At 47.9% G+C, this 26844-nt stretch overlaps 1 protein-coding gene across 5 annotated transcripts; it reads left to right on the top strand.

The window, feature by feature from the left end:
* The first annotated feature begins 179 nt into the window (after positions 1-179).
* LOC120713723 (glycerophosphodiester phosphodiesterase GDPDL4-like) lies at positions 180-26575 on the top strand. Of its 5 annotated transcripts, XM_039999675.1 has the most exons (10): positions 191-477; positions 781-1074; positions 2589-2704; positions 2791-3286; positions 3697-3735; positions 3837-4124; positions 4269-4408; positions 4818-5384; positions 25792-25833; positions 26058-26199. In XM_039999675.1, the coding sequence occupies exons 1-9, from the start codon at positions 327-329 to the stop codon at positions 25813-25815; spliced, it is 2115 nt and encodes a 704-aa protein (XP_039855609.1). In that variant the 5' UTR covers positions 191-326; the 3' UTR covers positions 25816-25833; positions 26058-26199. The 5 variants fall into 5 exon arrangements, with proteins under 5 accessions (XP_039855607.1, XP_039855609.1, XP_039855611.1 ...); XM_039999673.1 differs by lacking the exon at positions 25792-25833 and having other exon boundaries at positions 180-477; positions 4818-5304; positions 26058-26575; XM_039999677.1 differs by lacking the exon at positions 25792-25833 and having other exon boundaries at positions 4818-5304; positions 26105-26541.
* Positions 26576-26844: the final 269 nt, after the last annotated feature.

Here is a 26844-nt window from a genome sequence, read left to right as displayed (position 1 = left end):
AGGGAGAGAGAAAAAGTAAGGAAATCTGACATGTGGGTTCCGTCTATAGCAGTTGGTATAGAGGAGAGAATTAGACGATGAATGGGTGCAGAAAAATTAGGTATAGTAAAGACAATCTCGATGACCAGGATCAAAAATATTTTTTTAGAGGATGAATTTAGAGTAGAATGAGTGTGAACAGCCTTATATGCTCCCTGCCAAAAAAAAAAAAACCAACAGGCGCGCATTCCTCAGCTCTGCTTCTCTCTCTGTCTTCTCGATCCCCGCCGCTGGCCGCTGCTCGATCCCACCGTGCTCCGGGGGAAGGTTCTGGAAGCTCTCGGCGGATGAGGTGGGGTGGAGGAGGAGTAGGAGTAGGAGGAGGGGTTGCCGCGTCCCTCGCCGCGCTGCTGTGCTGCGGCTGCGTCATGCTGGCCCTCGCCGGCGCCGCCGCTGCGCAGGGCTCCCGCCTCCCCTTCGCCTACAAGACCCTACGAGGTAAGGCCCGGCCCTGCCCCTCCGCAGCTCTCTGGACGCGTGTCCGTCGTTTGCTCTGCTTCTGTTCATGCCCAATTGCTTGTTCGTACGGGAGGTGCCGGGCGCGTGCTTCCGCGGGCTCGGTAGCCGACAGAGCCGGATTCACGGGTGCCTGTTCTAGAGCCCGTGCAGCCCGTATGCACAGAATTTTTCCCCCCATAGAGGCCACGCCTACCTTATTCGTCGACGACTATAGGTTTTCTCCCAACACTAATGGCAAAGTTGGAACAAATAATCACGAGCTTTCGCCGTTGTGTTCTGCAGGTGACCCTCCACGAATCGTGGCCAAAGGCGGCTTTTCAGGAGTGTTTCCGGACTCAAGCTTAGACGCCTACTCTTTTGCATTGAGCACCAGCGCACCCGATACGACTCTCTGGTGTGATGTCCAGCTGACGAAGGACGGCGTTGGAGTCTGCCTTCGGGACATCAACATGCAGAACTGCACCACCGTCGCCGAAGCATACCCCGCGAGAAAGCGGACCTATGTCATCAATGGTGTGCGGAAAACGGGATGGTTTGCTTCGGACTTTACCATGGCTGAGCTCCAGTCTGTCGTTTGTGAGTATAACAGTGCCACGGCCAACTTGCATTTCACCATAGAGCAATTAGTTGGATAATTGCATAAGCTCTGTACATCTTCGATGTGTCGACAAACTAATAATAAAGTTTGTAGTAGTCTTTTTCCGTCACAAAGAAAAAGACTAATATGTGCAAACATGCCCCTGAACTCAAGATGGGAATGGGCCGGCCCGGATCTGGCCTTGGACCTGGCCCTATGGCCTCAGGGCTAATTTGTGAGGCCACGGGCCGACCCAATCTATCATCTATATATGGCCTTGTTGACCCAATGGGTATAATGGGTCCACCTGTTTAGACATAACATATAGTATACCAGTGGCGGATGTACACCCCGGGCCACCCGTGCCATGGCCCGGGGTTCGGCTAAAAAAATTGCTGAAGAAGCCCAAAAAATTGCTGAAGAAGAATAAATATACTACTTCGCGATAACACTTGTTGTATGTTTTCTATCTTTCCATTATGTTCTCGTGTATCTTTTGAACTTCCATTATGTTCTCGTCTATCTTTTGAACTATGAGTTTGTCGACGTCTAGTTTTTGTCACAACTATATTTAAAACTCGGCCCGGGGTTCAACTCAATCCTAGTTCCGCCACTGTAGTATACTGAAGTTATATGTGCATACAACAAATCAATCAATATAAATAAGAGCAAGGTAGAGTGTAAAATTATGAAAATTAATATAGTATTATCTAGTGCTAGCTGAAAACTCTACAAACAACAATATTTCCAAAGCCGCGATAATGGTGCAGGCTACTATGGCCACGCAAGCTGTGTGTCCACGAGGAAGAAGAAGAATCGTTCTCCACAGTTGCCCAGTGGCCAGATGCTCCGTTGCACTTGGGGTTAGCTAGGTAGGGCATGCAAAGATCTGGTTCTAGTTCAATCATCATATAGGATACCCACGGGAGAATAACAGAGATGGAGCGCGGCATGAAGATTCATGGCCGCCGGATGATAGCGAGACGCGCCGAGATGCTGCCGCCATGGCTAGCTTGCTCGCTTCCATGTTTGTCTCTCTCCCATGCATCAGATAGAACTAGAGATCAGGTGGGATGGTAGAGTAGAACTAGAGATTAAGTAGGATGATAGAGTTGTTTTGGGTCGACCCATCCGGCCCATTGGGTCGGTAGACTCCGGTTTCTATGGACTCTTATCAAACTTGAAGCCGGCTCATGTGGCCCATTGGCCTTGCTTTTATGGGTCGGGTCAACTACCCGATGGGTCGACCCGACCCGTTCCCATCTTGACCCTGAACGCACCACCAAGGTCATGAATCTGGAAACATAGTAACATATTATGATTCTTCTTTCTGTTTAGTTTTATTTTATTATTTATAACTACTTTCACATTGTGGGCTTCGTTTTGCTCTTAAGTTGTGTATACTCGAGCATTTGTGCCTTTTGTCTTATAAATACTTTTCTGAGAGCAACATGATCTAACGATGCAAACTATACTTCTTTATTCTTGACTCATTATCTAATATTTTGAGCAGTAACACAAGCAATTTGGTCTCGCTCCCCCAGATTCGATGGATATCCTATCCTCTCTGTCCCTGAGTTGCCAACCATCCTTGACGTCAAGCAGCCTTCTCTTTGGTTGAATGTTCAGGTTGAATTATTGTTCCTAAAACTTAACCAGAATTTATTATTGCTAGTGCTACCTTCAAAAGCTAATTTCTTGTTTCATGTGTGTAGCACGATATTTTCTACAAAGAACATGGTTTGAACATGAGGAACTACATACTTTCCATCCAAAAGAATGTATCTGTGGATTATATCTCGTCACCTGAACTGGGCTTCCTCCAAAATATATCTGGAAGAGTTCATCGCAAAACAAAGCTTGTGTTTAGGTTTCTTGATAAATCCTTAGATAATTCTATACACCAAACATATGCTTCACTTTTGAGCAACCTAACGTTTATTAAGTCTATTGCATCTGGCATAATGGTCCCTAAGAGCTACATTTGGCCAGTCACAAAGGATAACTATCTACAGGCACCCACATCAATTGTAGCAAAAGCCCACAGTGCAGGGCTGGAAATATATGCCTCTGATTTTGCAAATGATAGAATTATCCCCTATAACTACAGTTATGATCCATTGGCAGAATACCTAAACTTTATCGGCGATGGGGGCTTCTCTGTTGATGGTGTATTGTCAGAACACCCAATTACTGCATCAGAGGCTATTGGTAAGCTACCAAGTACATGTCAAAGAGTTAACTAAAATATTGTTATTGATTTTTTTTACCTTTTATCATTATATTTGCATGTGAACTCCTACGTACAATATATTGGACTTGCACTTTTATCGAGTAAGAGGCATAACATTACAATCCTCCTATGGAACTTATGCCTTGTAACACCTCAAGTTGACCGTACTTTTTTCCCCTAAACCCTCATTTAGTTTTGTGTCCACAGTGTCCAATGATCAAATAGATTGGAAGTGTAGATTCAAAATAATCTTACTGCATTTTAAGATATGGTTGTGCACATCATGGAAACTTATGATGATATCTATGAAGAAAAAGGCATTATGATGATATCTATGAAGAAAAAGGCAACTTGTAATTTTAATGCCTTTGAATCTCCTCATCTGCAGGTTGCTTTGCTAATCTGAATTCAAGTAAGACTGATCATGGTATGTCTCATCAGGGTGTAAGACCTACCTTAGTAGTTGTGCCATGACGGTTGAATTTCTTCTATTTCAGCTCAGTTTAATTATTTAGTGTTTCTATACAGGGGAACCCTTAATTATCTCGCATAATGGTGCTAGTGGAGATTATCCGGACTGTACGGACCTAGCCTACCATAGTGCAATTAATGATGGCGCAGATGTCATTGATTGTCCTGTTCAAGTGACAAGTGATGGAACTCTTATGTGCATGGGTTCCATTAACCTGCTTGATACTACGAATGTGCAGAGAACAACTTTCAACTCTCGTGCTTCTGTTGTTTCAGAAATTCAGGCTACACCAGGAGTCTTCACATTCAACCTTACTTGGGATGACATCAATAGTAGTATACAACGTGAGTTTCTTTTGTAGTATTATTGAGATAATTCGTTGATGTTTTGTCCACCAAGAGTAAATGATGAATAACATTATAATACAAGAATGGCTTATAAAAAGCACAAACTCATCAGTAGCCTTTTAACTTGTCATTTTCCTACAGCCAAAATATCTTCCCCATTGAGTCGGTATTATATGGTAAGGAACCCAAGGTACACAAATCAAGGGAAGTTTCTGAAGTTATATGACTTTCTAGCAATGGGAATGGATAAGGATTTGTCTGGTGTCATGATCATTATTGAGGTGATACTTTCGCTCGAAATTCACTTATTTTGATAAGATCCAGAGTTAAAACTTTGTAGCTTATACCTGAGTTTTATATCTCTATTATGACTATGTGACGGGCAAAAGTTCACCAGATAATAACCTTTCCATATCTTGAAGAATAATGAACATAATCTGTATCAAGGAAGAGCTCATGTTCTATTTTCATTTTTTAATATTTATAAATGGTATAATTTATGTAACTGTTGTCACCTTGATGAGTTCTGTTTCTTGTATAGATACACCAAGTTTGTACTTGTATAGACACACCAATGACCTAAACACCACTAGCCATGTTCTATTCATCTTTGCAGATGACAAATATCTAGAAACTTATCTTACTAAATCGAGTTCTTTATTCATTTATCATTCTATCTTTGTACTGCAGAATGCTGCATTTCTGGCAAAGTCATTAGGAATTGACATTGTTGATTCTGTAAACGCTGCCTTAAGTGCTGCTGGATACGATAATCAGACTGCCAAGGAAGTTCTGATTCAGTCAAAAGATAGTGCTGTTCTTGTCAAATTGAAGCAGCAGAAAACAAAATGCAAGCTTGTTTACACTCTCCCATTAGGCATTGGGGAAGTTTCTACCTCCTCACTAGAAGCCGTGAAGAAGTTTGCTGATGCTGTAGTTGTTGATAGGAATTCTGTTTTTACCTCAAGTCAAAGTTTTATCATCAGACAGAACAGTCTTATGAAAGATCTACAGTCAGCGGGGCTAGCTGTGTATACTCAGGTGTTCCGGAATGAGTTTGTGTCACAACCGTGGGATTTCCTTGCAGACGAAACTGTGGAGGTCAATTACTATTTTCAATCATTTAATCTGTCAGGCGTCATAACTGATTTCCCGAAGACGGTTAGAAGATACAAAAGTAAGTCTCATTTGTCATCTACATATAGTGGGTCATCATTTTGCTGCTTGCATCAGCACGGTACGATGGAAACTAGCATTTGGAATGTAGAGGAGAGGATAGGAGAGAATAGTGGCTTGTATTCCTCCAAACCCTAGAAGGGTGGGATATGTAGTTCCTATACATAGGCCTCTGGATGAGCCTCTATATATGGGCTCAATATACTCCAACACCCCCCGCAGTCTGAACTACCGGCGCAGCGGTGTTCAAGACTGGACAACAAGAAAGCTAACACCCCCCGCAGTCTGAACTACCGACGCAGCGGTGTTCAAGACTGGACAAGAAGAGAGTACAAATAGAGTACAAAGGGCAAATATCCCCCGCAGCCACAACTAGCCACCGGCTACGTTGAGGCTGGATCGAAACTCCGAGAAGGTCGACGAGGGCAGCCCCTTGGTGAAGATGTCAGCAAACTGGGAGGTAGTCGGGACATGGAGTACCCGAACATCGCCGATGGCGACTCTGTCGCGCACGAAGTGTAGGTCGATCTCCACGTGCTTCGTCCGCTGATGCTGGACGGGGTTGGTGGAGAGATACACGGCGCTGACGTTGTCGCAGTAGACAAGCGTGCTCTTTGCGAGCGGGCTGTGAAGCTCCGCTAAGAGCTGCCGTAGCCAGGACGCCTCCGCCACGCCGTTGGCGACAGCCCGGTACTCCGCCTCGGCACTAGAGCGGGAGACAATCGGCTGCCGCTTGGACGACCAGGAGACCAGGTTGCCGCCCAGGAAGACGGCGTAGCCGGAGGTGGAGCGACGAGTGTCCGGGCAGCCAGCCCAGTCAGCGTCGGTGTAGACCACCAGCTCAGCAGAGGACGAGCGGTGAAGTACCAGGCCGAGGTCCACAGTGCCACGGACGTACCGGAGGAGACGCTTCAGCGCAGCAAGGTGTGACTCCCGGGGATCATGCATATGGAGACAGACCTGCTGAACAGCGTAGGTGAGGTCCGGCCTGGTGAAGGTGAGGTACTGCAAAGCGCCGGCCAGACTCCGGTAGGCAGTAGGATCAGCCACCGGATCACCCAGATCAGCAGACAGCTTCGCCTGAGTGTCGACTGGAGTGGAGCAGGGCTTGCACTCAGTCATCCCAGCCCGCTCCAGAATATCGAGGGCGTACTGCCGCTGGTGAAGGAGAAGACCAGACGGGCGAGGCTCAATAGTGATGCCCAAGAAGTGGTGGAGCTCACCGAGATCCTTCATAGCGAACTCCTGCTGCAGAGAGGAGATGACACTCTGAACCAACTGCTGACTGGAAGCTGTGAGCACAATGTCATCGACATATAGCAGCAGATAGGCAGTCTCATCCCCACGGCGGTAGATGAAGAGAGACGTGTCAGACTTGGCCTCGGTGAATCTCAGTGTCATCAAGAACGTGGCGAACCGAGAGTACCAAGCCCGAGGAGCCTGCTTCAGACCATAGAGAGACTTGTTGAGCCGGCAGACCATATCCGGACGACTCGAGTCCACAAATCCCGCTAGCTGAGAGTAGTGGACAGTCTCTGACAAGGTGTCGTGAAGAAACGCATTCTTCACGTCCAGCTGGTGCACAGGCCAAGTGCGTGAGAGCGCAAGCGAGAGGACCGTGCGCACCGTAGCGGGCTTCACGACCGGGCTGAAGGTTTCATCATAGTCCACATCAGGTCACTGAGTGAACCCCCGGAGGACCCAGCGAGCCTTGTAGCGCTCCAGTGTGCCGTCAGCCCGACGCTTGTGCGTCCAGATCCACTTGCCAGTCACCACATTGCAACCAGACGGACGCGGCACGAGGTCCCACGTCTAGTTGGCAAGAAGAGCCGCGTACTCCTCTTCCATCGCGCGACGCCAGTGAGGATCTGCCAAGGCGTCGCACACAGAGGAAGGTACCGGAGAGTCCCGCGGCTCGCCCTCGGTGGCGGAGAGAGTCGCGGCCTGGGACGCCATCCGCCGAGTCACCATGGGATGGATATGCCGAGGATCCCGATGGATGACCAGCGGGTGGTACACCTCCGGCTCGGCTCGAGAGGGAGCCGGAGGTGGCGACGGCGGCGACGGCTCCGGTGTCGGCATCGCAGGTACCTCTGGAGCAGGAGGCGGCGCCGGTGTCGACGCCGAACGACGCCGGTACACCTGCACCGGCTCAGCGTACCGCTGCGGTGTCGGGGTCGGCGCCGAGCGGCGCCGGTACACCTGCACCGGCTGAGCGTGCCACGCAGGTGCAGGGGAAGGCACCAGGGCCGCGCGTGGCGCAGCGGGTGACACCGGGTCCGCGCGCGGCACGACCGGAGGTCCGGGGACCGCGCGTGGCGCGACCGTGGGCATCGGTGCCGCGCTCGGCGCAGCAGGGATCACCGGAAACGGTGCCGGCGTGACGGGAAAACCTGCAGGAAAAGGACAGACAGGTAACGGTGGCTGAACCACCGGGTCAGTCGGAAACAGAGACTCCAGCTCGGGGTCAGGAGAAGGTGTAGAAGAGGTGGAGTAGGGGAAATCCGACTCGTCGAAGACGACGTATCGGGAGATCTGGACGCGGCGAGTGGTGAGGTCAAAGCATCGGTACCCCTTGTGGTCAGGGGAGTAACCGAGGAACACACAACGAGTCGAGCGGGGCGCCAGCTTGTGAGGAGCGGTGGCGGAGGTGTTAGGGTAACATGCACACCCGAAGACCCGAAGGTGGTCGTAGCGAGGAGGGGTACCGAAGAGAGCGTGGTGTGGAGTGGGAGCAGGAGAAGCAGTGGACGGAAGGCGGTTGAGCAGGTAGGTGGCGGTGTGGAGGCTCTCTGCCCAGAAGCGCGGGGGCAGGGAAGCCTGGATCAGAAGGGTGCGCACGACGTCATTCGTCGTGCGAATCATCCGCTCAGCCTTGCCGTTCTGAGGAGAGGTATACGGACAAGACATACGCAGCTGAACACCCCGAGACAGGAAGAAGGAACGGGAGGTGGAGTTGTCAAACTCCCGCCCGTTGTCACACTGGACGGCCTTAACGGTGAGGCCGAACTGAGTGGACACCCAGGCAAAGAAGTGGAGGAGGGTGGGGAAGGTCTCAGACTTGGCGCGCAAAGGAAACGTCCAAGAGTAGTGCGAGAAGTCGTCGACCACCACCAGATAGTACTTATAACTAGAAAGGCTAAGTACAGGAGAGGTCCACAGGTCACAGTGAACAAGATCGAATGCACACGTCGCATGCGAAGAAGAGGAAAAATGGAGCCGAACATGACGACCGAGCTGGCACGCATGGCAAAGGGGCTGAGCAGGAGCCCTAGTACCAGGAACATTGGTACTACGACCGAGCTGAGCCAGAACGTCGCGGCCAGGGTGACCAAGACGACGGTGCCAAGTGGTGGAAGACGGCGTCGCGGCAAAAGCGGCAGACCAAGAAGGCCAGGGCGAAGAAGAAGACGAGAGTGGTGCAGCGGAAGAAGGAAGGCGAAGAGTGTAAAGGGGCCCCGTGCTGTCACACCGGAGTAGCGGACGCCGGGAGGCCGAATCCTTTACAGTGAGGCCAGAAGAATCAAACTCGATGGAACAGGAATTGTCAGCTGTGAACTGGCGAATGGAAAGAAGGTTATGAACCATCTGAGGAGCAACAAGGACATTGGGAAGGAGAAAAGAACTAGGAGCAGAACCCACGGCGGTGACAGGAAGGCAAGACCCGTCACCAATCATGATGGAAGAAGGACAAGAGGGGTGTGGGGGTTGGACAGAAGAGAGGATACCGACATCTGGGGTGGTGTGGAAGGAGGCACCTGTGGCAGAACCACCTGAATTATCCCGGCTCAAGTGCGCAGGCCATCACCATAAAGGCAACACCGGCTCAAACGCACTTCAAACGGAACAATCCTTGGTCTGTCGGGTAACGTCCCGATACAACCACCGGTTCTCGGATCGAACAAGCATACCCCGCACGAAGGCGAGTCCAGAGATATTACAACCACAAGTTTTACATCACAGGCATAAAAGTTATTACAAACCAGTTCTAAAGCATTATTACAAGATCAACCTTAGTAAACAGTTATACAAGCCATAACTTAAGTTCAGAGTTTAGACAGCGGAAGATAAAACACGACGGCTACAACACGTCGCAAAAGGATACCAGGCTAGCCCAAGCATGGTATCACTCGCCATAGTCATTGCCGGTCGAAGACGTGTCCCACTCTACGGACCAGCCAGGAGGCAACGAGCAAGGGTAGGTCAAGCTAGCAATTTGCTCCTCAAAACTCATACCTGAAAAGGTTTTCAACAGCAAGACTGAGTATTCTAATACTCAGCAAGACTTAACCGTCAACGGGTCTAAGTAGCCCACTATAGCTAGACTATGCAGGGTTTGTGAGGCTCTGGTTTTCCTTTTTGCTGAAAAGCAATAAAGAGTAGGTCCTTACTTTCAAGTTTTAGCTTTCAAGATTCTAGTTGATTTAACCATTCTATGTAAGCAACTACTATCCAAACATGGTAGAAAACTAAGCAAACAACAAGATTGATAAATAATATTGTTGCTCTTATTACTCTGTGTGGCAAAGGGATCAAGCAGTCTCATATCATCGTGAGAGGCGGACGATTCTGAATCGAAATTCAACCTTGCAAGGATAAACCTAGCACACACGTCTGGAACACCGTCGGGTCGTTCCCAAACAACCGTTGACCTTTCTTTCCGGCTTGTGGATAGTGCCACTCTCCCCGACTACAGGGCTCCAAGGTCCACCCTTCTACGAGGTCCACCCTTGTCCCTTGAAGTCGCAGTGTTGCGCAACATAAACATAAAACCTATCCCTAAGAGAGAGTGGGAGGTATATCCACTCCCCGGTCCAATCGGCTACTAGGCTTGCCGCGTACCATATTTACGGCATGTGGCTAGTACTTTCAAAAACTTAACCAGCGCTACCACACACCGCGACCTTAACAAGTTCATTAATACAGACAGGGTCTCACCAAAGGTCATGATATCGAACACGACCCCGCCCGTCGTCCTTATATTGATAACCGAAAGTAAACAAGTAATTCCTATAAAGCTCGCGAGTGACAGGCAATCACTCGACTTTTACCGGTCCTACAAGCTTAGCAAGTAGTCGAACTCAAGTCTAGTGTTCAGTTCATAGGTTCCTAGGATCATGCATCTAGGGTTTCAATTCAAATCCTAAGAACTGTCAATGCACAAGTAAGTAATACAGTAAATGATATTAAATTGAAGTATAGGTTATGTCCGGGGCTTGCCTTCTCGGTAGTCGCTAGCTAACACAGCCTGGGGTTCTTCCGAACTTTGGTTCGGGGCTTCAGTTAGTTCAGCTGCGTTCACCTGGACTTCTGGATCACCTTCGCCAGACTCCGGGATCAACTCGTACGTCCCGTCCGTCAACGTAGTCGTATCTATATGAAATGCAAAAGGTGACATAAATAAGAACATACCCCTGTCATGGTAAAGTTGTAGACTAACAACTGGCAACAAGCATAACACATGGGCAATCGTTTATAGAGTAGTTAACTATCAAACCTAACTACACAAGGCATCATGATCAACAGCACAAATGATGTTGACTACTCCATAAACAAGTGGGGGTGGTTTTCTATAACAAACAAAACATGGTTTGCTAATAAACTAAACACTCAGAGCATAACCAGTAATAAATTCTGCCAAAATCACACTAAACAGAACATGAACAAAGTAACCTACCCTGTAAAAATCATGCCATAACATCTAACCATTTAATCAGAACAAAACAATCATTCAGACAGCACATAGAACAAACTTGAATTATACAGGTCAAACTAGAACAAAGCAGAAGCTCAAAATTTAACAGGAGATCTATACAGAAATGAACTAGCTACTGGGAATTTTTCATGATTTTATCTACACAGAAATAATTATGAGAAAATAAACAAAACAGAACAACAGATTAGCAAGATTCATTTTTAGATCCTGTTCTTGTCATGAACTGAGGCTCAAACTTCCTGGACAAGCTAAGATGCTCAAGAACAACATGCAGAAATATATTCATGATTTATTACGAACAGAAACTATTTACCATAATTAAAGTCTATTAAACAAGGATTAAATCAAATAAATAGCTATACATGAGAACTGAGCACGAAATTTTTATAGCAACACTATATACATATGAGTAAATCACCATAAAAAATTTCATTGCAAGATCAGGCTTCCAACAGTAGATAAGAAAAAGATAAAAAAACAACTAATATAAATGCACTAGTAACACAAATCAAATTCTACAGCAAAAACTTGCAACTAAAGCCTAACATATTATGGTTCTACTGCATAGAGATCTTCAAGAGGATTCCAAAACATCAAGATTTGCTATTTTACGAATTTTCTACGAATTGATATTGAATTTCAAAGTTCACTGAAAAATCATAACAAAGAAGTCCCTAAAGCACTATTCATCTGAGTCACGAGGTTTGCAGACAGCCCCCTGGGCTTTTGATTCTTCTCACCCGGGGTCCTTGGCCGGGTCAGAGCAAAGGGGCGGTGGTTGACTGGCCAAAACCGGCGAGGTCCGGCCCTGGGAGCGAGGGGGAGGTTAGGGAAAAGACATAGGAGGTCCTCGCGAACCTTTTGGTCGTCTTCTTGGGGCTCGGGGTGGGCGGGTTGGAGGTTCCCCACGGCGAGGTGCGGCGGCGGCGGAGGGAACTCGTCGGTGAGGTTGCTCCGACGGGCTCTGGGCGAAGGGGAGGGGTGAGTGAGCTGCCTGAGATCGATGCGAAGCTATTGGAGGGGTCGGGTTGAACGGTGGAAGACCGGAGCTATGAGCTCCACGGTGAGCGGCGGCCGGTGGAGCTCGGAGCATGGCGGTGGGGTGACTCCGGTGGCAAATAGGCGAGGGGAAAGGGCTGGGGAGCTGCGCGAGGTCGAGGCGTGGCTAAAGGAGGGGTCAGCACGGGCGGATTGGGTCTGCAGTGGCGGTGCGACGGCGGATTGAGCTCGCCGGCGTTCGGGGATGGCGGCGGCGTTCTGGGTTATGGGGACAGGGAAGCAGCAAAAGAACGTGAGGAGCAGCACGCAGGGGCTTTTGTAGTGCTCGTGCGCGCAATAGGGAAGGGCGGCGGCCTCTGCAGCGGGCGTGCCACCGCGGCGACGAGGTGGCGGCCGGCGGGCTGCTCTGGGCGGCGTGGCAAGGCGAGGAGGCTCCAGCGCGAAGCCAAGGGCGGTGGGGAAGCTGTGGGGCGACGCGTGGGCGCCAGCACAGAGCGAAGGGCGGCCGGGCGGGCTCTCCACGGCGCCGGCGACATGCTCTGCGGCGGCGGCAGAGAAAAACAGAGGAGAGGGCTGGAGGAAGAAGAAAAAGGACTGGTTTGCAATTTCTGAAAATTTCAGGGACCAAACTGTAAACAAGTAATAACTTTTAAACTAAAGCTCAAATGAAAAAGTGCTCAACATGAAAGTTGTTCAACTTTTCAAGATCTACAACTTTGATGTTGTGCAAAAATTTATTTGACCAAAGGATAGAGAGCTAATTTTGAAAACAAAGAAAGGAATTTGAATTCAAAGGAATTTGTCTTTTTCAATGAAATTTCACTTCAATCTTGGGCTGATTTGAAAAGTTCCCTGCCATGTAATGATTACACCACATTTTACAAAAACACCCTCCACAAAAGCTATAATTGCACACCCAATTCAAATATAACTGCAGAATGTACCTTGCATAAAATCATAATTACACATATACCCTTTTATAATTACAAAAAGATCCTTTTTCAAGTAAAATAAGCACAAGATGCATACAATGAGTGCAAATTTGATTGAGCAAACACCTAGGGTGTTACAGCCTTCCCCCCCTAAAAAGGAATCTCGCCCCGAGATTACAGGAAGACTAAGAATGGAAAGGTTCGATACCTGGATTTGTTCTAAGAAAGTCGGGAAAGTTTCTTTGGAGAAAATTTTCAGTCTCCCAAGTAGCTTCTTCCTCGGTATGATGATTCCATTGAATCTTGTACATTTTAACTGTCTCCCTTCTAGTACTTCTTTCTTTGGCGTCAAGAAGCTTGATTGGATACTCCGTGTAAGATAGATCGGATTCAATCTCGATATCTTATGGTTCAAGGATCTCAGTAGGTACCCTGGTGCACTTCCGGAGTTGTGATACATGGAAGACATCATGAATGGCGGCCAACTGAGAAGGAAGACGAAGTCGGTAGGCAACTGGTCCACAAGTTTCGATAATTTCAAATGGTCCGATGTATCGGGGTGCTAGTTTCCCTTTTACGCCAAAGCGTTGAACACCTCTAGTAGGAGACACTCGCAAATATACGAAATCCCCTACCTCGAATTGTAAAGGATCTCTTCTTTTGTCTGCATAACTTTTCTGTCTTGATTGGGCTGCTTTGAGATTATTCTGGATAACTTTGACTTTTTCCTCTGCCTCAGAGACTAAATCTGGCCCAAAGATTTTACGTTCTCCAGCTTGTGACCAACTCAAAGGAGTTCGACACCTTCGTCCGTATAACGCTTCAAATGGTGCCATTTGCAAGCTGGATTGATAGCTGTTATTATACGAGAATTCTGCCAGTGCTAGGCATTTGTCCCAGTTCTTGCCATACTGAATAGCACATGCCCTCAACATGTCTTCAAGGATTTGATTGATTCGCTCCGTTTGCCCATCAGTTTGTGGATGATAAGCTGAACTACGAATCAATTTTGTTCCAAGAGATTCTTGCAATTGCTCCCAGAAACGTGCAATAAACTGAGCCCCACGATCAGAAATGATCGTCTTTGGAACTCCATGCAAACGAACAATTTGATCAAGATAAATCTCTGCATACCTCTTGGCAGAATAAGTTGTATGCACTGGAATAAAATGAGCGGTCTTGGTGAGTCTATCAACGATTACCCAAATAGAATCATGCTTCTGAGAAGTGTTGGGTAAACCGACAATAAAATCCATACTGATGTCCTCCCATTTCCAGGACGGAATGGGTAAAGGTTGGAGAGTACCAGCTACTTTCAAGTGACTAGCCTTAACTCTTTGACAGACATCACACTCAGAAACATATCTGGCGATCTCTCTTTTCATTCGAGTCCACCAGAAATTTTGTTTAAGGTCTTGGTACATCTTTGTACTACCCGGATGAATCGAAAACTTCGATAGATGGGCTTCGTCAAGAATTTGCTTTCTAAGTTGATGATCCTTGGGTACAACAAGTCGAGATTCAAACCATAAAACTCCTCGATGATCCACTCGGAAACATTTGTACTTTGCTTCACCTTGGGATAACTTTTCCTTGATGACCTTGATACCCTCATCATGTAATTGTGCCATGATGATGCTATCATGAAGTGTAGGCTCAATAGATATATGGTTCAAACTTCCTTGAGGTACCATTTCTAAGTTCAACTTCATCATTTCTTGGCATAGAGTTTCATTGAATGGCTCTACAGATAGACAATGGCATTGTGACTTGCGGCTGAGTGCATCCGCAACCACATTAGCTTTTCCTGGATGATAGTGCACTTCTAGATCATAATCCTTTATCAACTCTAGCCAACGCCTCTATCTCATATTGAGATCAGCTTGGGTGAAGATATATTTGAGACTCTTATGGTCAGTGTAAATATTACAATGAGTTCCCATAAGATGATGTCTCCAAAGCTTGAGGGCGTGTATAACAGCTGCTAACTCCAGATCATGTGTTGGATAATTCTCCTCATGATTCCGGAGAGCTCTTGATGCATAAGCAATAACTCGGTTTTCTTGCATAAGCACACAACCAAGTCCCGTACCAGAAGCATCCCGTACCAGAAGCATCGCAATAGACATCAAAAGGTTTGGTGTTGTCCGGTGTAGCTAATACTGGAGCAGTAGTGAGTCGAGCTTTGAGAGTTTGAAAGGCTTCTTCACATTTGTCACTCCAAACAAACTTCACTCCCTTCTTCAATAACTCCGTCATAGGCTTGGCTATTCTGGAGAAATCAGGGATGAATCGACGATAATATCCAGCTAAACCAAGAAAACTGCGAATTTGATGAACTGAAGTTGGAGATTCCCAATCCATCACTTCTTGTACTTTAGTTGGACCAACAGATATACCATCACTGGAGATAGTGTGGCCTAAAAATTTCACACTGTCCAACCAAAATTCACACTTGGAGAATTTGGCATAAAGATGATGATCTCGTAATCGTTGAAGAACGATACGCAAATGCTCAGCATGATCTTCTTCATTCTTGGAGTAGATCAAAATATCGTCAATGAATACTACGACGAATTTATCCAGCTCCGGCATAAAGACTGAATTCATCAAGTACATGAAATATGCTGGGGCGTTGGTAAGACCAAAAGACATAACCAAATATTCATAAAGTCCATATCTGGTTGAGAAAGCAGTCTTTGGAATATCACAAGTCCTGATCTTTATTTGGTGGTAGCCAGAACGAAGATCGATCTTAGAGAAAACCTTGGCTCCAGCTAACTGATCAAATAGGATATCAATGCGGGGAAGAGGATACTTATTTTTAATAGTGACCGCATTGAGTGGTCGATAATCAACACATAGCCGCAAGCTGTTGTCTTTCTTCTTCACAAACAGGGCTGGACATCCCCAAGGTGAAGAACTTGGACGTATAAAGCCCTTGTCAAGAAGGTCTTGGAGTTGGACTTTCAATTCTGCTAACTCATTTGGAGGCATTCGATACGACCTCTTAGAAATAGGGGCGGTACCGGGTTGAAGTTCAATAACAAACTCGATATCTCTATCAGGAGGCATTCCAGGCAAGTCATCTGGAAATACATCCGCATACTCCCACACAACAGGGATATCTTCAAGTTTAATTTCTTTTGTAGCATAAGCACAAGAGTTGAAGCACTCTCGTTGTGGTAGATAGAGTATGGTGGCTCCTTGATGTGGTGAATCTATCTCGACAGCTCGGGAAGAGATATCTAACAGTACTTTATGTGTAGTCATCCAATTCATGCCTAAAATAACATCCATGCCTTCTAAGTTTAACAGGATCAAATCTGTCTTTATCAATTTGCTTCCCAGCTTAATTGGCACATATCTAGTGATTTGATTGGAAGCTATCTTCCCACCAGGGGTTGTTATCATAAAAGACCCCTTAGTATGACAAAAATCAAATCCTAATCTTGCTCCAAATTTGGCACTTATAAAACTATGCGTTGCACCAGAATCAAATAATATGACTGCGGGTTTATTGTGGATAGAGAAAGTACCCGTCATAACTGGTGCTCCTTCTGGAAGGTCTGCGAGAGTGGTGAAATTAACTCGCCCTTGTCGAACTTGCACCATTTGCCTCTTGCCCTTGCCCTTATTGTTGTTCTGGTTGGAGTTTTGCCCTGGATTATTCCTTCTGGCCTGCGGACAATTCTTGGCAAAGTGAGATGTACTGCCGCAGTTGAAACATCGATTATTACCATTCCCACTATTGAACTGTGGGGCATTCGGCCTTGGGCTAGATTGCTGCTGCTGCTGTTGAGGCACTGGAGGTCTGAATCCTCCCTGCTGCTGGGGTGGTCTAAACACAAGTCTGCCCACTGGGGCATTTCCCTGTGGAGGTCTGGGTGGAGTATTTTGCACCAGACGATACCTCGGTGGCTGGGCACTCGAGGGTCCTGTGGGTGCCTTCCGCTTCTTCTCAGCACGATGGGCAGTGATGCAGTCCTCTTGAGTAATTGCTAGGTTGACCAGCTCATTATAGGTGTTGGGCTGAACAAGGTTCAGGCGTTCCTTGAGCTTAGTAGTGAGGCCACGAAGAAAACGGTCACGTTTCTTGGCATCTGTATCAGCATGATGGCCCGCATATTGGCACAGGTGATTGAAAGTCTGTGCATATTGAAGAACAGTGCGGGTTCCTTGATTTAGAGCCAAGAATTCATTCAACTTTCTCTCTATCAGTCCCTCAGGAATATGATGTGATCTGAAGGCAGTTCGAAATTCCTCCCAAGAGATGACATGCTCAGCAGGCTGCATCTCACAATAATGATCCCACCATATGCGTGCAGGACCACGAAGTTGTTGGGCGGCAAAGTGGGCCTTGTTGGCATCAGCACACGGTACCGCTAACAGAGCAAACTTGGAATTGATAGTACGAAGTCAAGCATCAGCATCTAGTGGGTCATCAGCTCAGCTGAAGAGTGGAGGTTGGGTACCAAAGAACTCCTGGTAACCCGCGGGTTGAGCATCCCGACCTCCATGATATTGGCGGGGCTGATTTTGTTGCCCTTGGACCAATTGACGAAGCAGCTCAGTCTGCATGGCCATCAACTCGTGCAGATTCGACGGTGGTGGCGGTGGCTGCTGAGATCCACTGCCACTCTCACGGCCGAAGCCTTCAGGCGTTCCACGAGTTTGACCAACCATCTGTAATTATGGAAGACATCCATTAGATACATTTCTCTTGCTCCCAAAATCAATGGTAAATGCAGTGATCAAACAGTGGATATCAAAATAAAATCAGCAGAATTTAACTAAATGCGGTGTAGCATAATATGCACAACACATATTTGTACAACCCACAAAACTCAGAATTGGTCAACTGTTAGATGGCTTCATGCTCCATCGTATTGATACTCAACGCTGAGAGCGAAAGGGTAAAGAAGCTAATCCAGCAATTCATTCTTCGTTGTTCTGTGCTACGCGGCTAACCAACAGAGATCATAGGAGTGATTGGACTAAAATATAGTCTCATAGATTCAACAGTCTAAAATTTGATGAGCATACATGCCACAAAATTTGCAACATCTTAGTATTCATCAAACAGCGTGGAAATGCACAAATGAAGAGATTTGGCAAGTAGGAAGATCATGATTTTCAAACAGGTAGTCGCTACTTATATTACATCCAAAGTAGCCTTTCTCTTACAACCTAGCATCATACATCCTTACCACATATAATACAACAAGTGGTACTCCTCCCTAGGCTATTTTACAACATCATCTTCTCTATGTACAAATGCTACAATAAGAGAAAACACAACTAGCTAGGACAAGTCTAAGACGCCTAGAAGTCGTCGAGGTTGCCCACAGAAGAGGCACTGCCGGAAGAAGAGTCGTCCGGCTGAGGGTTAGGCTCAGCAGGTGCGTGCTCCGAATCCAAGTCAGAAACTCCCTCAATCTCCTCTGGGTCCTCTTCTGCTGCTGCAGGCGCGGCTGGAACATCTAGTTGCTCCTGGAGCGCACCAATATGGGCTAAAGCATCAGCCCAATCTGCTTGAAGCTCATTCACCTGCCCCTGTAGAAAACCAATAACTGTGTTGCGCTGCTCTATCTCAGCACCATGCTCTAAAGCCTGATGCTCAAACTGTGCAATTGCCTGATCCCTATCAGCAACGGCATCCTGAAGTCCCTGGATCTGAGTATCCCTCAAACGAAGACCTCGCTGGAAGGACTGGGCTAAGTCTAGCACCTGCTCCATATGTCGCTGCTGAAGTATCTGGTAGTGAGACTGCGCATTCATATATCTGACTACTGCCTGAATAGTCTCCTCAGCTACATCTCCAAGTAAGTGCCCAAAGTGTGTGGCCCTGAAGAGCCACTCTGCATTACCAGCACTGACCGCTGGAAACAAACCAATCGGATACGCAGCTACCTCCTCAGGATGGTGCTCACAAAAAGTAGTAATAGCTCTGAGGGCTGCCGTCTCAAAAGCATCAACCAAACGATATCACACCACCTCAATATCAATGGGTGGCCAATCCAAGGTGGGGTGCTGAGGAATGGTCATGGTAACTCTGTTCTTCTGAATCCCATCCTCAGAAAACTGGCGTCCCGTGTACTGGGGTGGATCTGGGTAGTGAAAGATACGAAGTGAATCCCAAAGAATCCTCGGAAAACCCTCCCAGTACAGACAGTCGGTATGAGCATTTCCCTCCTCATCCCAATACATCTGAGGACAAGCCGCCATCTGAATCAAAAAGGATTCAAATGTGAGTAATGTGATTATCTCAAGACTTCTCAAATAAAGCTTTAAGAAGACTGCGGTAAAGCAAATGTGATCCTAATTCAAAAGATGACATGGTTCCAAACTCAGAAAATAACAAACCACAATCGGTACTGGTTCATCATTTGAGATTCTAAGGAATGAAGAGATCCTGTTAACAACATGGGGCTTAGGATGAAGGCATGACTCAAAACCCTATTTTTCATCCAAGGAAACCTAAGCATTTAACAAGCATGCTACTAAAATCAAAATTCAACTCACTCATGATTTAAGCACACTAACACTTATCTATGAGAATTCATACTAGAAATTCCTTACAAAGCTTAGGTAACAACTTCAAACACTAAGAACCAATTCAAACATCAACTAGATATGCATGCACGTCCTGACCGTCCTCACAAGATAAACAATTGCCAACTATCGTTGGGCTTACGTGGTTAGCACGGTGGCATACATAAATACGGCTCTCCCTATATAGCTAGTCGATACATTCTAACCGTTCTTACCTTATCGAATCGCGGTTAGTGTACCTGCAGAAGATTGACAGAACAAATATATATATCCAATGAACCTTTCATGCCAGCACTCATGAAAGCGTCCCCAAACATTACCGCTCACTATAGAAGCGGCAGCCATACAATTCCCGCCGTATGGCCAACGTTAACATACGCTACTCAGAAGCGTATTCACAAGTTCCTTTATATAATCGACCAAGATCAATATATTGGCAGCAGCTCAAGTAGGCCACTGCTTGAGCGCAGCGTTCGGTTCGCATCGCCGACGGGAAGGTCAGACTCCCTCAGCTGACTGAGCACACTTTACTTCCAATATAGTCAACTAATAGTCGGTATATTGGAAGCACCTCAAGTAAGCCACTGCTTGAGGGCAGCGTTCGGCTCGCATCACCGACGGGAAGGTCAGACTCCCTCAGCTGACTGAGGATTCTTACCTTCTTACCTCAACGTAGGTGCGTCGTTACAAGAATTAAGAGTTGCTTGTGAGTATGGTTTAACAAAATGTAAAGTGCTGGAAGTTAGATAATATAAACCATACATAAATAACCACCTAGTAATTCCCATAAATTCCCTAGGACTTTACGTTCTATGCACAACCCTTAACGAATCCAACGTAGTTTTCCGAAATACCTTGTTGTTCCAATTTTATACGGAAAACGATTTTTAAGGTTCCAACACCTCTGGTGTATGCTTGCAGCTCGGATACCAGCTGTGGCAGAACCACCTGAATTATCCCGGCTCAAGTGCGCAGGCCATCACCATAAAGGCAACACCGGCTCAAACGCACTTCAAACGGAACAATCCTTGGTCTGTCGGGTAACGTCCCGATACAACCACCGGTTCTCGGATCGAACAAGCATACCCCGCACGAAGGCGAGTCCAGAGATATTACAACCACAAGTTTTACATCACAGGCATAAAAGTTATTACAAACCAGTTCTAAAGCATTATTACAAGATCAACCTTAGTAAACAGTTATACAAGCCATAACTTAAGTTCAGAGTTTAGACAGCGGAAGATAAAACACGACGGCTACAACACGTCGCAAAAGGATACCAGGCTAGCCCAAGCATGGTATCACTCGCCATAGTCATTGCCGGTCGAAGACGTGTCCCACTCTACGGACCAGCCAGGAGGCAACGAGCAAGGGTAGGTCAAGCTAGCAATTTGCTCCTCAAAACTCATACCTGAAAAGGTTTTCAACAGCAAGACTGAGTATTCTAATACTCAGCAAGACTTAACCGTCAACGGGTCTAAGTAGCCCACTATAGCTAGACTATGCAGGGTTTGTGAGGCTCTGGTTTTCCTTTTTGCTGAAAAGCAATAAAGAGTAGGTCCTTACTTTCAAGTTTTAGCTTTCAAGATTCTAGTTGATTTAACCATTCTATGTAAGCAACTACTATCCAAACATGGTAGAAAACTAAGCAAACAACAAGATTGATAAATAATATTGTTGCTCTTATTACTCTGTGTGGCAAATGGATCAAGCAGTCTCATATCATCGTGAGAGGCGGACGATTCTGAATCGAAATTCAACCTTGCAAGGATAAACCTAGCACACACGTCTGGAACACCGTCGGGTCGTTCCCAAACAACCGTTGACCTTTCTTTCCGGCTTGTGGATAGTGCCACTCTCCCCGACTACAGGGCTCCAAGGTCCACCCTTCTACGAGGTCCACCCTTGTCCCTTGAAGTCGCAGTGTTGCGCAACATAAACATAAAACCTATCCCTAAGAGAGAGTGGGAGGTATATCCACTCCCCGGTCCAATCGGCTACTAGGCTTGCCGCGTACCATATTTACGGCATGTGGCTAGTACTTTCAAAAACTTAACCAGCGCTACCACACACCGCGACCTTAACAAGTTCATTAATACAGACAGGGTCTCACCAAAGGTCATGATATCGAACACGACCCCGCCCGTCGTCCTTATATTGATAACCGAAAGTAAACAAGTAATTCCTATAAAGCTCGCGAGTGACAGGCAATCACTCGACTTTTACCGGTCCTACAAGCTTAGCAAGTAGTCGAACTCAAGTCTAGTGTTCAGTTCATAGGTTCCTAGGATCATGCATCTAGGGTTTCAATTCAAATCCTAAGAACTGTAAATGCACAAGTAAGTAATACAGTAAATGATATTAAATTGAAGTATAGGTTATGTCCGGGGCTTGCCTTCTCGGTAGTCGCTAGCTAACACAGCCTGGGGTTCTTCCGAACTTTGGTTCGGGGCTTCAGTTAGTTCAGCTGCGTTCACCTGGACTTCTGGATCACCTTCGCCAGACTCCGGGATCAACTCGTACGTCCCGTCCGTCAACGTAGTCGTATCTATATGAAATGCAAAAGGTGACATAAATAAGAACATACCCCTGTCATGGTAAAGTTGTAGACTAACAACTGGCAACAAGCATAACACATGGGCAATCGTTTATAGAGTAGTTAACTATCAAACCTAACTACACAAGGCATCATGATCAACAGCACAAATGATGTTGACTACTCCATAAACAAGTGGGGGTGGTTTTCTATAACAAACAAAACATGGTTTGCTAATAAACTAAACACTCAGAGCATAACCAGTAATAAATTCTGCCAAAATCACACTAAACAGAACATGAACAAAGTAACCTACCCTGTAAAAATCATGCCATAACATCTAACCATTTAATCAGAACAAAACAATCATTCAGACAGCACATAGAACAAACTTGAATTATACAGGTCAAACTAGAACAAAGCAGAAGCTCAAAATTTAACAGGAGATCTATACAGAAATGAACTAGCTACTGGGAATTTTTCATGATTTTATCTACACAGAAATAATTATGAGAAAATAAACAAAACAGAACAACAGATTAGCAAGATTCATTTTTAGATCCTGTTCTTGTCATGAACTGAGGCTCAAACTTCCTGGACAAGCTAAGATGCTCAAGAACAACATGCAGAAATATATTCATGATTTATTACGAACAGAAACTATTTACCATAATTAAAGTCTATTAAACAAGGATTAAATCAAATAAATAGCTATACATGAGAACTGAGCACGAAATTTTTATAGCAACACTATATACATATGAGTAAATCACCATAAAAAATTTCATTGCAAGATCAGGCTTCCAACAGTAGATAAGAAAAAGATAAAAAAACAACTAATATAAATGCACTAGTAACACAAATCAAATTCTACAGCAAAAACTTGCAACTAAAGCCTAACATATTATGGTTCTACTGCATAGAGATCTTCAAGAGGATTCCAAAACATCAAGATTTGCTATTTTACGAATTTTCTACGAATTGATATTGAATTTCAAAGTTCACTGAAAAATCATAACAAAGAAGTCCCTAAAGCACTATTCATCTGAGTCACGAGGTTTGCAGACAGCCCCCTGGGCTTCTGATTCTTCTCACCCGGGGTCCTTGGCCGGGTCAGAGCAGAGGGGCGGTGGTTGACCGGCCAAAACCGGCGAGGTCCGGCCCTGGGAGCGAGGGGGAGGTTAGGGAAAAGACATAGGAGGTCCTCGTGAACCTTTTGGTCGTCTTCTTGGGGCTCGGGGTGGGCGGGTTGGAGGTTCCCCACGGCGAGGTGCGGCGGCGGCGAAGGGAACTCGTCGGTGAGGTTGCTCCGACGGGCTCTGGGCGAAGGGGAGGGGTGAGTGAGCTGCCAGAGATCGATGCGAAGCTATTGGAGGGGTCGGGTTGAACGGTGGAAGACCGGAGCTATGAGCTCCACGGTGAGCGGCGGCCGGTGGAGCTCGGAGCATGGCGGTGGGGTGACTCCGGTGGCAAATAGGCGAGGGGAAAGGGCTGGGGAGCTGCGCGAGGTCGAGGCGTGGCTAAAGGAGGGGTCAGCGCGGGCGGATTGGGTCTGCAGTGGCGGTGCGACGGCGGATTGAGCTCGCCGGCGTTCGGGGATGGCGGCGGCGTTCTGGGTTATGGGGACAGGGAAGCAGCAAAAGAACGCGAGGAGCAGCACGCAGGGGCTTTTGTAGTGCTCGTGCGCGCAATAGGGAAGGGCGGCGGCCTCTGCAGCGGGCGTGCCACCGCGGCGACGAGGTGGCGGCCGGCGGGCTGCTCTGGGCGGCGTGGCAAGGCGAGGAGGCTCCAGCGCGAAGCCAAGGGCGGTGGGGAAGCTGTGGGGCGACGCGTGGGCGCCAGCGCAAAGCGAAGGGCGGCCGGGCGGGCTCTCCACGGCGCCGGCGACATGCTCTGCGGCGGCGGCAGAGAAAAACAGAGGAGAGGGCTGGAGGAAGAAGAAAAAGGACTGGTTTGCAATTTCTGAAAATTTCAGGGACCAAACTATAAACAAGCAATAACTTTTAAACTAAAGCTCAAATGAAAAAGTGCTCAACATGAAAGTTGTTCAACTTTTCAAGATCTACAACTTTGATGTTGTGCAAAAATTTATTTGACCAAAGGATAGAGAGCTAATTTTGAAAACAAAGAAAGGAATTTGTCTTTTTCAATGAAATTTCACTTCAATCTTGGGCTGATTTGAAAAGTTCCCTGCCATGTAATGATTACACCACATTTTGCAAAAACACCCTCCACAAAAGCTATAATTGCACACCCAATTCAAATATAACTGCAGAATGTACCTTGCATAAAATCATAATTACACATATACCCTTTTATAATTACAAAAAGATCCTCTTTCAAGTAAAATAAGCACAAGATGCATACAATGAGTGCAAATTTGATTGAGCAAACACCTAGGGTGTTACAGCACCCGAGTCGGCGATCCACTCGGTGCTGACCGGCGGCGTCCGCCCCATGGCGCTGAAGGACTGCGCCAACATGGGAGCAGCTCCGGCAGTAGCAGCACCGGCGGCGATCGGCTGCCTGCTGAAAGCGTTGGCGGCGAACAGCGCGGCCGCGGGGGGCATCCCGAACGCAGGCCTCGCGGCGGCGAGGGAGGCAGTGGCCCGCGAGGAGTCCCTGGGCGGAACGGCCTGCGCGGCGACGAGGGAGGCGGCGGCCCGCGCGGCCTGCGCGACGGGCGCGACGGCGGCCCCATAGGCGGCGGCGGCCAGGTCTGCGGGCGCGACGGCCTGAGCCTGCGCGGCGGGCGCGACAGCGGCCTGCGCGGCGGCGAGAGAGGCAGCAGCCCGCGTGGGGTCCCTGTGCGCGACGGCCTGCGCGACGTGCGCGGCAGCGAGGGAGGCGGCGGCCCGCGCGGCCTGCGCAGCGTGCGCGGCGGGCGCGACGGCGGCCACAAAGGCGGCGGCGGCGGCGTGCGTGGCACGGCCCGCGCCCTGGAGCAGAGGAGGCACCTGGGCGGCGGCAGGCCAGGGGGCGGGGGTCCACGGGTCCTGGGGCCACGGCCGCGCCGCGGGGGGCATCTCGAGCGCAGGCCAAGGAAGGAAGAAGGGAGTAGCAGCGCCGTGGGCGGCCTCGGCGGCGCGAGGAGCAGCGGCGCCAGCGGCCTCCGCACCCCCCGCGGCGGCGGCAGTGGCCGGATCAGGCGCGGGCGCACGGCCCCCCGCTGGTCCAGCGGCAGCAGCAGCCTCGGCGGCCGCCGCGGCCGCTGTGCCGGTGGCCGCGACCCCCCCGCGCGCGCCAGCGGCGGCGGCAGCGGCTGCGGGGTCGGGCAGCGGCGACAGGGCCGCAAGAACGGCGGCGGGAGAGGGCTGCGCAGTCGGAGCAGAGGAAGCAGGAGACCCCGGTCCAGCCGGCGCGGGCGGCGCAGGCGAGCGGGGTGGCGGGCCAGTAGATGCGCGCGCGGGCGGCGGCGTCGGGCTCGGCGGACGCGAGGCAGAGGCAGCACGCCCCCTGCTGCTGCGGGAGGGAGAGGTAGGGGAGGAGGAGGCCCAGGCGCCGGCGGGCTGCAGAGCAGGGGAGGAGGAGAGGGGAGGGAAGGGCGGCGGCGCCGGCTGCCGGCCGGCCATGACGCCGACGGCGGCGGCGGCTACAGTAGCCAGGAAACCCTAACTGATACCATGTAGAGGAGAGGATATGAGAGAATAGTGGCTTGTATTCCTCCAAACCCTAGAAGGGTGGGATATATAGTTCCTATACATGGGCCTCTGGATGGGCCTCTATACATGGGCTCAATATACTCCAACATGGAACATGGCTAGTGGTGTTTAGGTCATTGTCTTCACAATGGTAGGGCTAGTTTCCAACCATTTTCCAGCTTCACAGTACCTTGAGCTTGTGTGATATCAGAATTTTCAGATCTGAATTCTGATCCCACATTTGCCCTGCTTTTGCCATAGATTAGGGAGATGGATATTGGCATCCTTTTTGTAGGGTTATTGTGATAGTATTTACTTAGTAGCTGCAGTATTTATGTTCCTGTTTCTAACACTTGCATACTCTTGTATTGGCAGAAAATACTTGTACAGGTTTGGGAAATGACATGCCCAACTACATGCAGGCTGTTCCGGTTGGCGCCCTTGACCAGTTACTCCAAAAGTTTAAAGCCCAGCCGCCATCTATGCCGCCAATGCCGACACTGAATGCCTCAGACGTGGTGGAGACACCGCTTCCTCCTGTTGCACCAAGAAATGCGCCTGGTGCGCCTCCTTCTGATACTCACAAGGCTACCGCAAGTACTGGTATTCTGTTTGTGATGGTTTTCGCAGCTCTGCTGATCTAGACAGACACATGAGGCTGTATAGTAGGTGATATAAGTTGTTTTGTACAAGCTCCATTTGATTCGGGCAAGCTTAGACCGATGACCTGGTGCTCCCAGGCATTTGTTTGATCGTTTCTGCCTGTATAAATTCAGCAGTAGAAAGGTTACACTATTTAGCCAGCATGGGGTGTTGATACATTGCACATAATTGTTCTGTATATATCCTCGTTCTGACATGAAGAATATGTTATATGTTCTGCGAATTGGCAATCATCACTGTCACGTGAAAGAATGAAGCTCAGATGAAATAGCAATTTTTCTCTGATGTGAGTTATAAGGCGAACTTTTCTTCGGAGTGCATGTCTCCTACAGTGAAGAACAGCCTAAAACCATATCGCTACTATGGTCACAGTAACTATCAAACATTCTATGCACAGCGCTGTTAAGGCCCATATGTTATCTAGGCCCATAGTGGCCCATACCCTGGCTACATATATGTCCACCTAGGACTAATGGAGATTATCACTTGTCTAATCATC

Source organism: Panicum virgatum, chromosome 6K (genome assembly GCF_016808335.1).
Source record: "Panicum virgatum strain AP13 chromosome 6K, P.virgatum_v5, whole genome shotgun sequence".
Classification (NCBI taxonomy): domain Eukaryota; kingdom Viridiplantae; phylum Streptophyta; class Magnoliopsida; order Poales; family Poaceae; genus Panicum; species Panicum virgatum.
The sequence above is the reverse complement of the archived record's forward strand: the minus strand, read 5'-3'. Positions and strand labels throughout refer to the sequence as shown.

Excerpts from the sequence above, each read along its gene's own strand:
- LOC120713723 (XM_039999673.1), top strand. The coding sequence starts at position 327 with ATGAGGTGGGGTGGAGGAGGAGTAGGAGTAGGAGGAGGGGTTGCCGCG. Across the intron at positions 478-780 it reads CGCCTACAAGACCCTACGAG|GTGACCCTCCACGAATCGTG; the intron begins GTAAGGCCCGGC and ends TGTGTTCTGCAG. Across the intron at positions 5,305-26,057 it reads GACGGTTAGAAGATACAAAA|AAAATACTTGTACAGGTTTG; the intron begins GTAAGTCTCATT and ends TTGTATTGGCAG.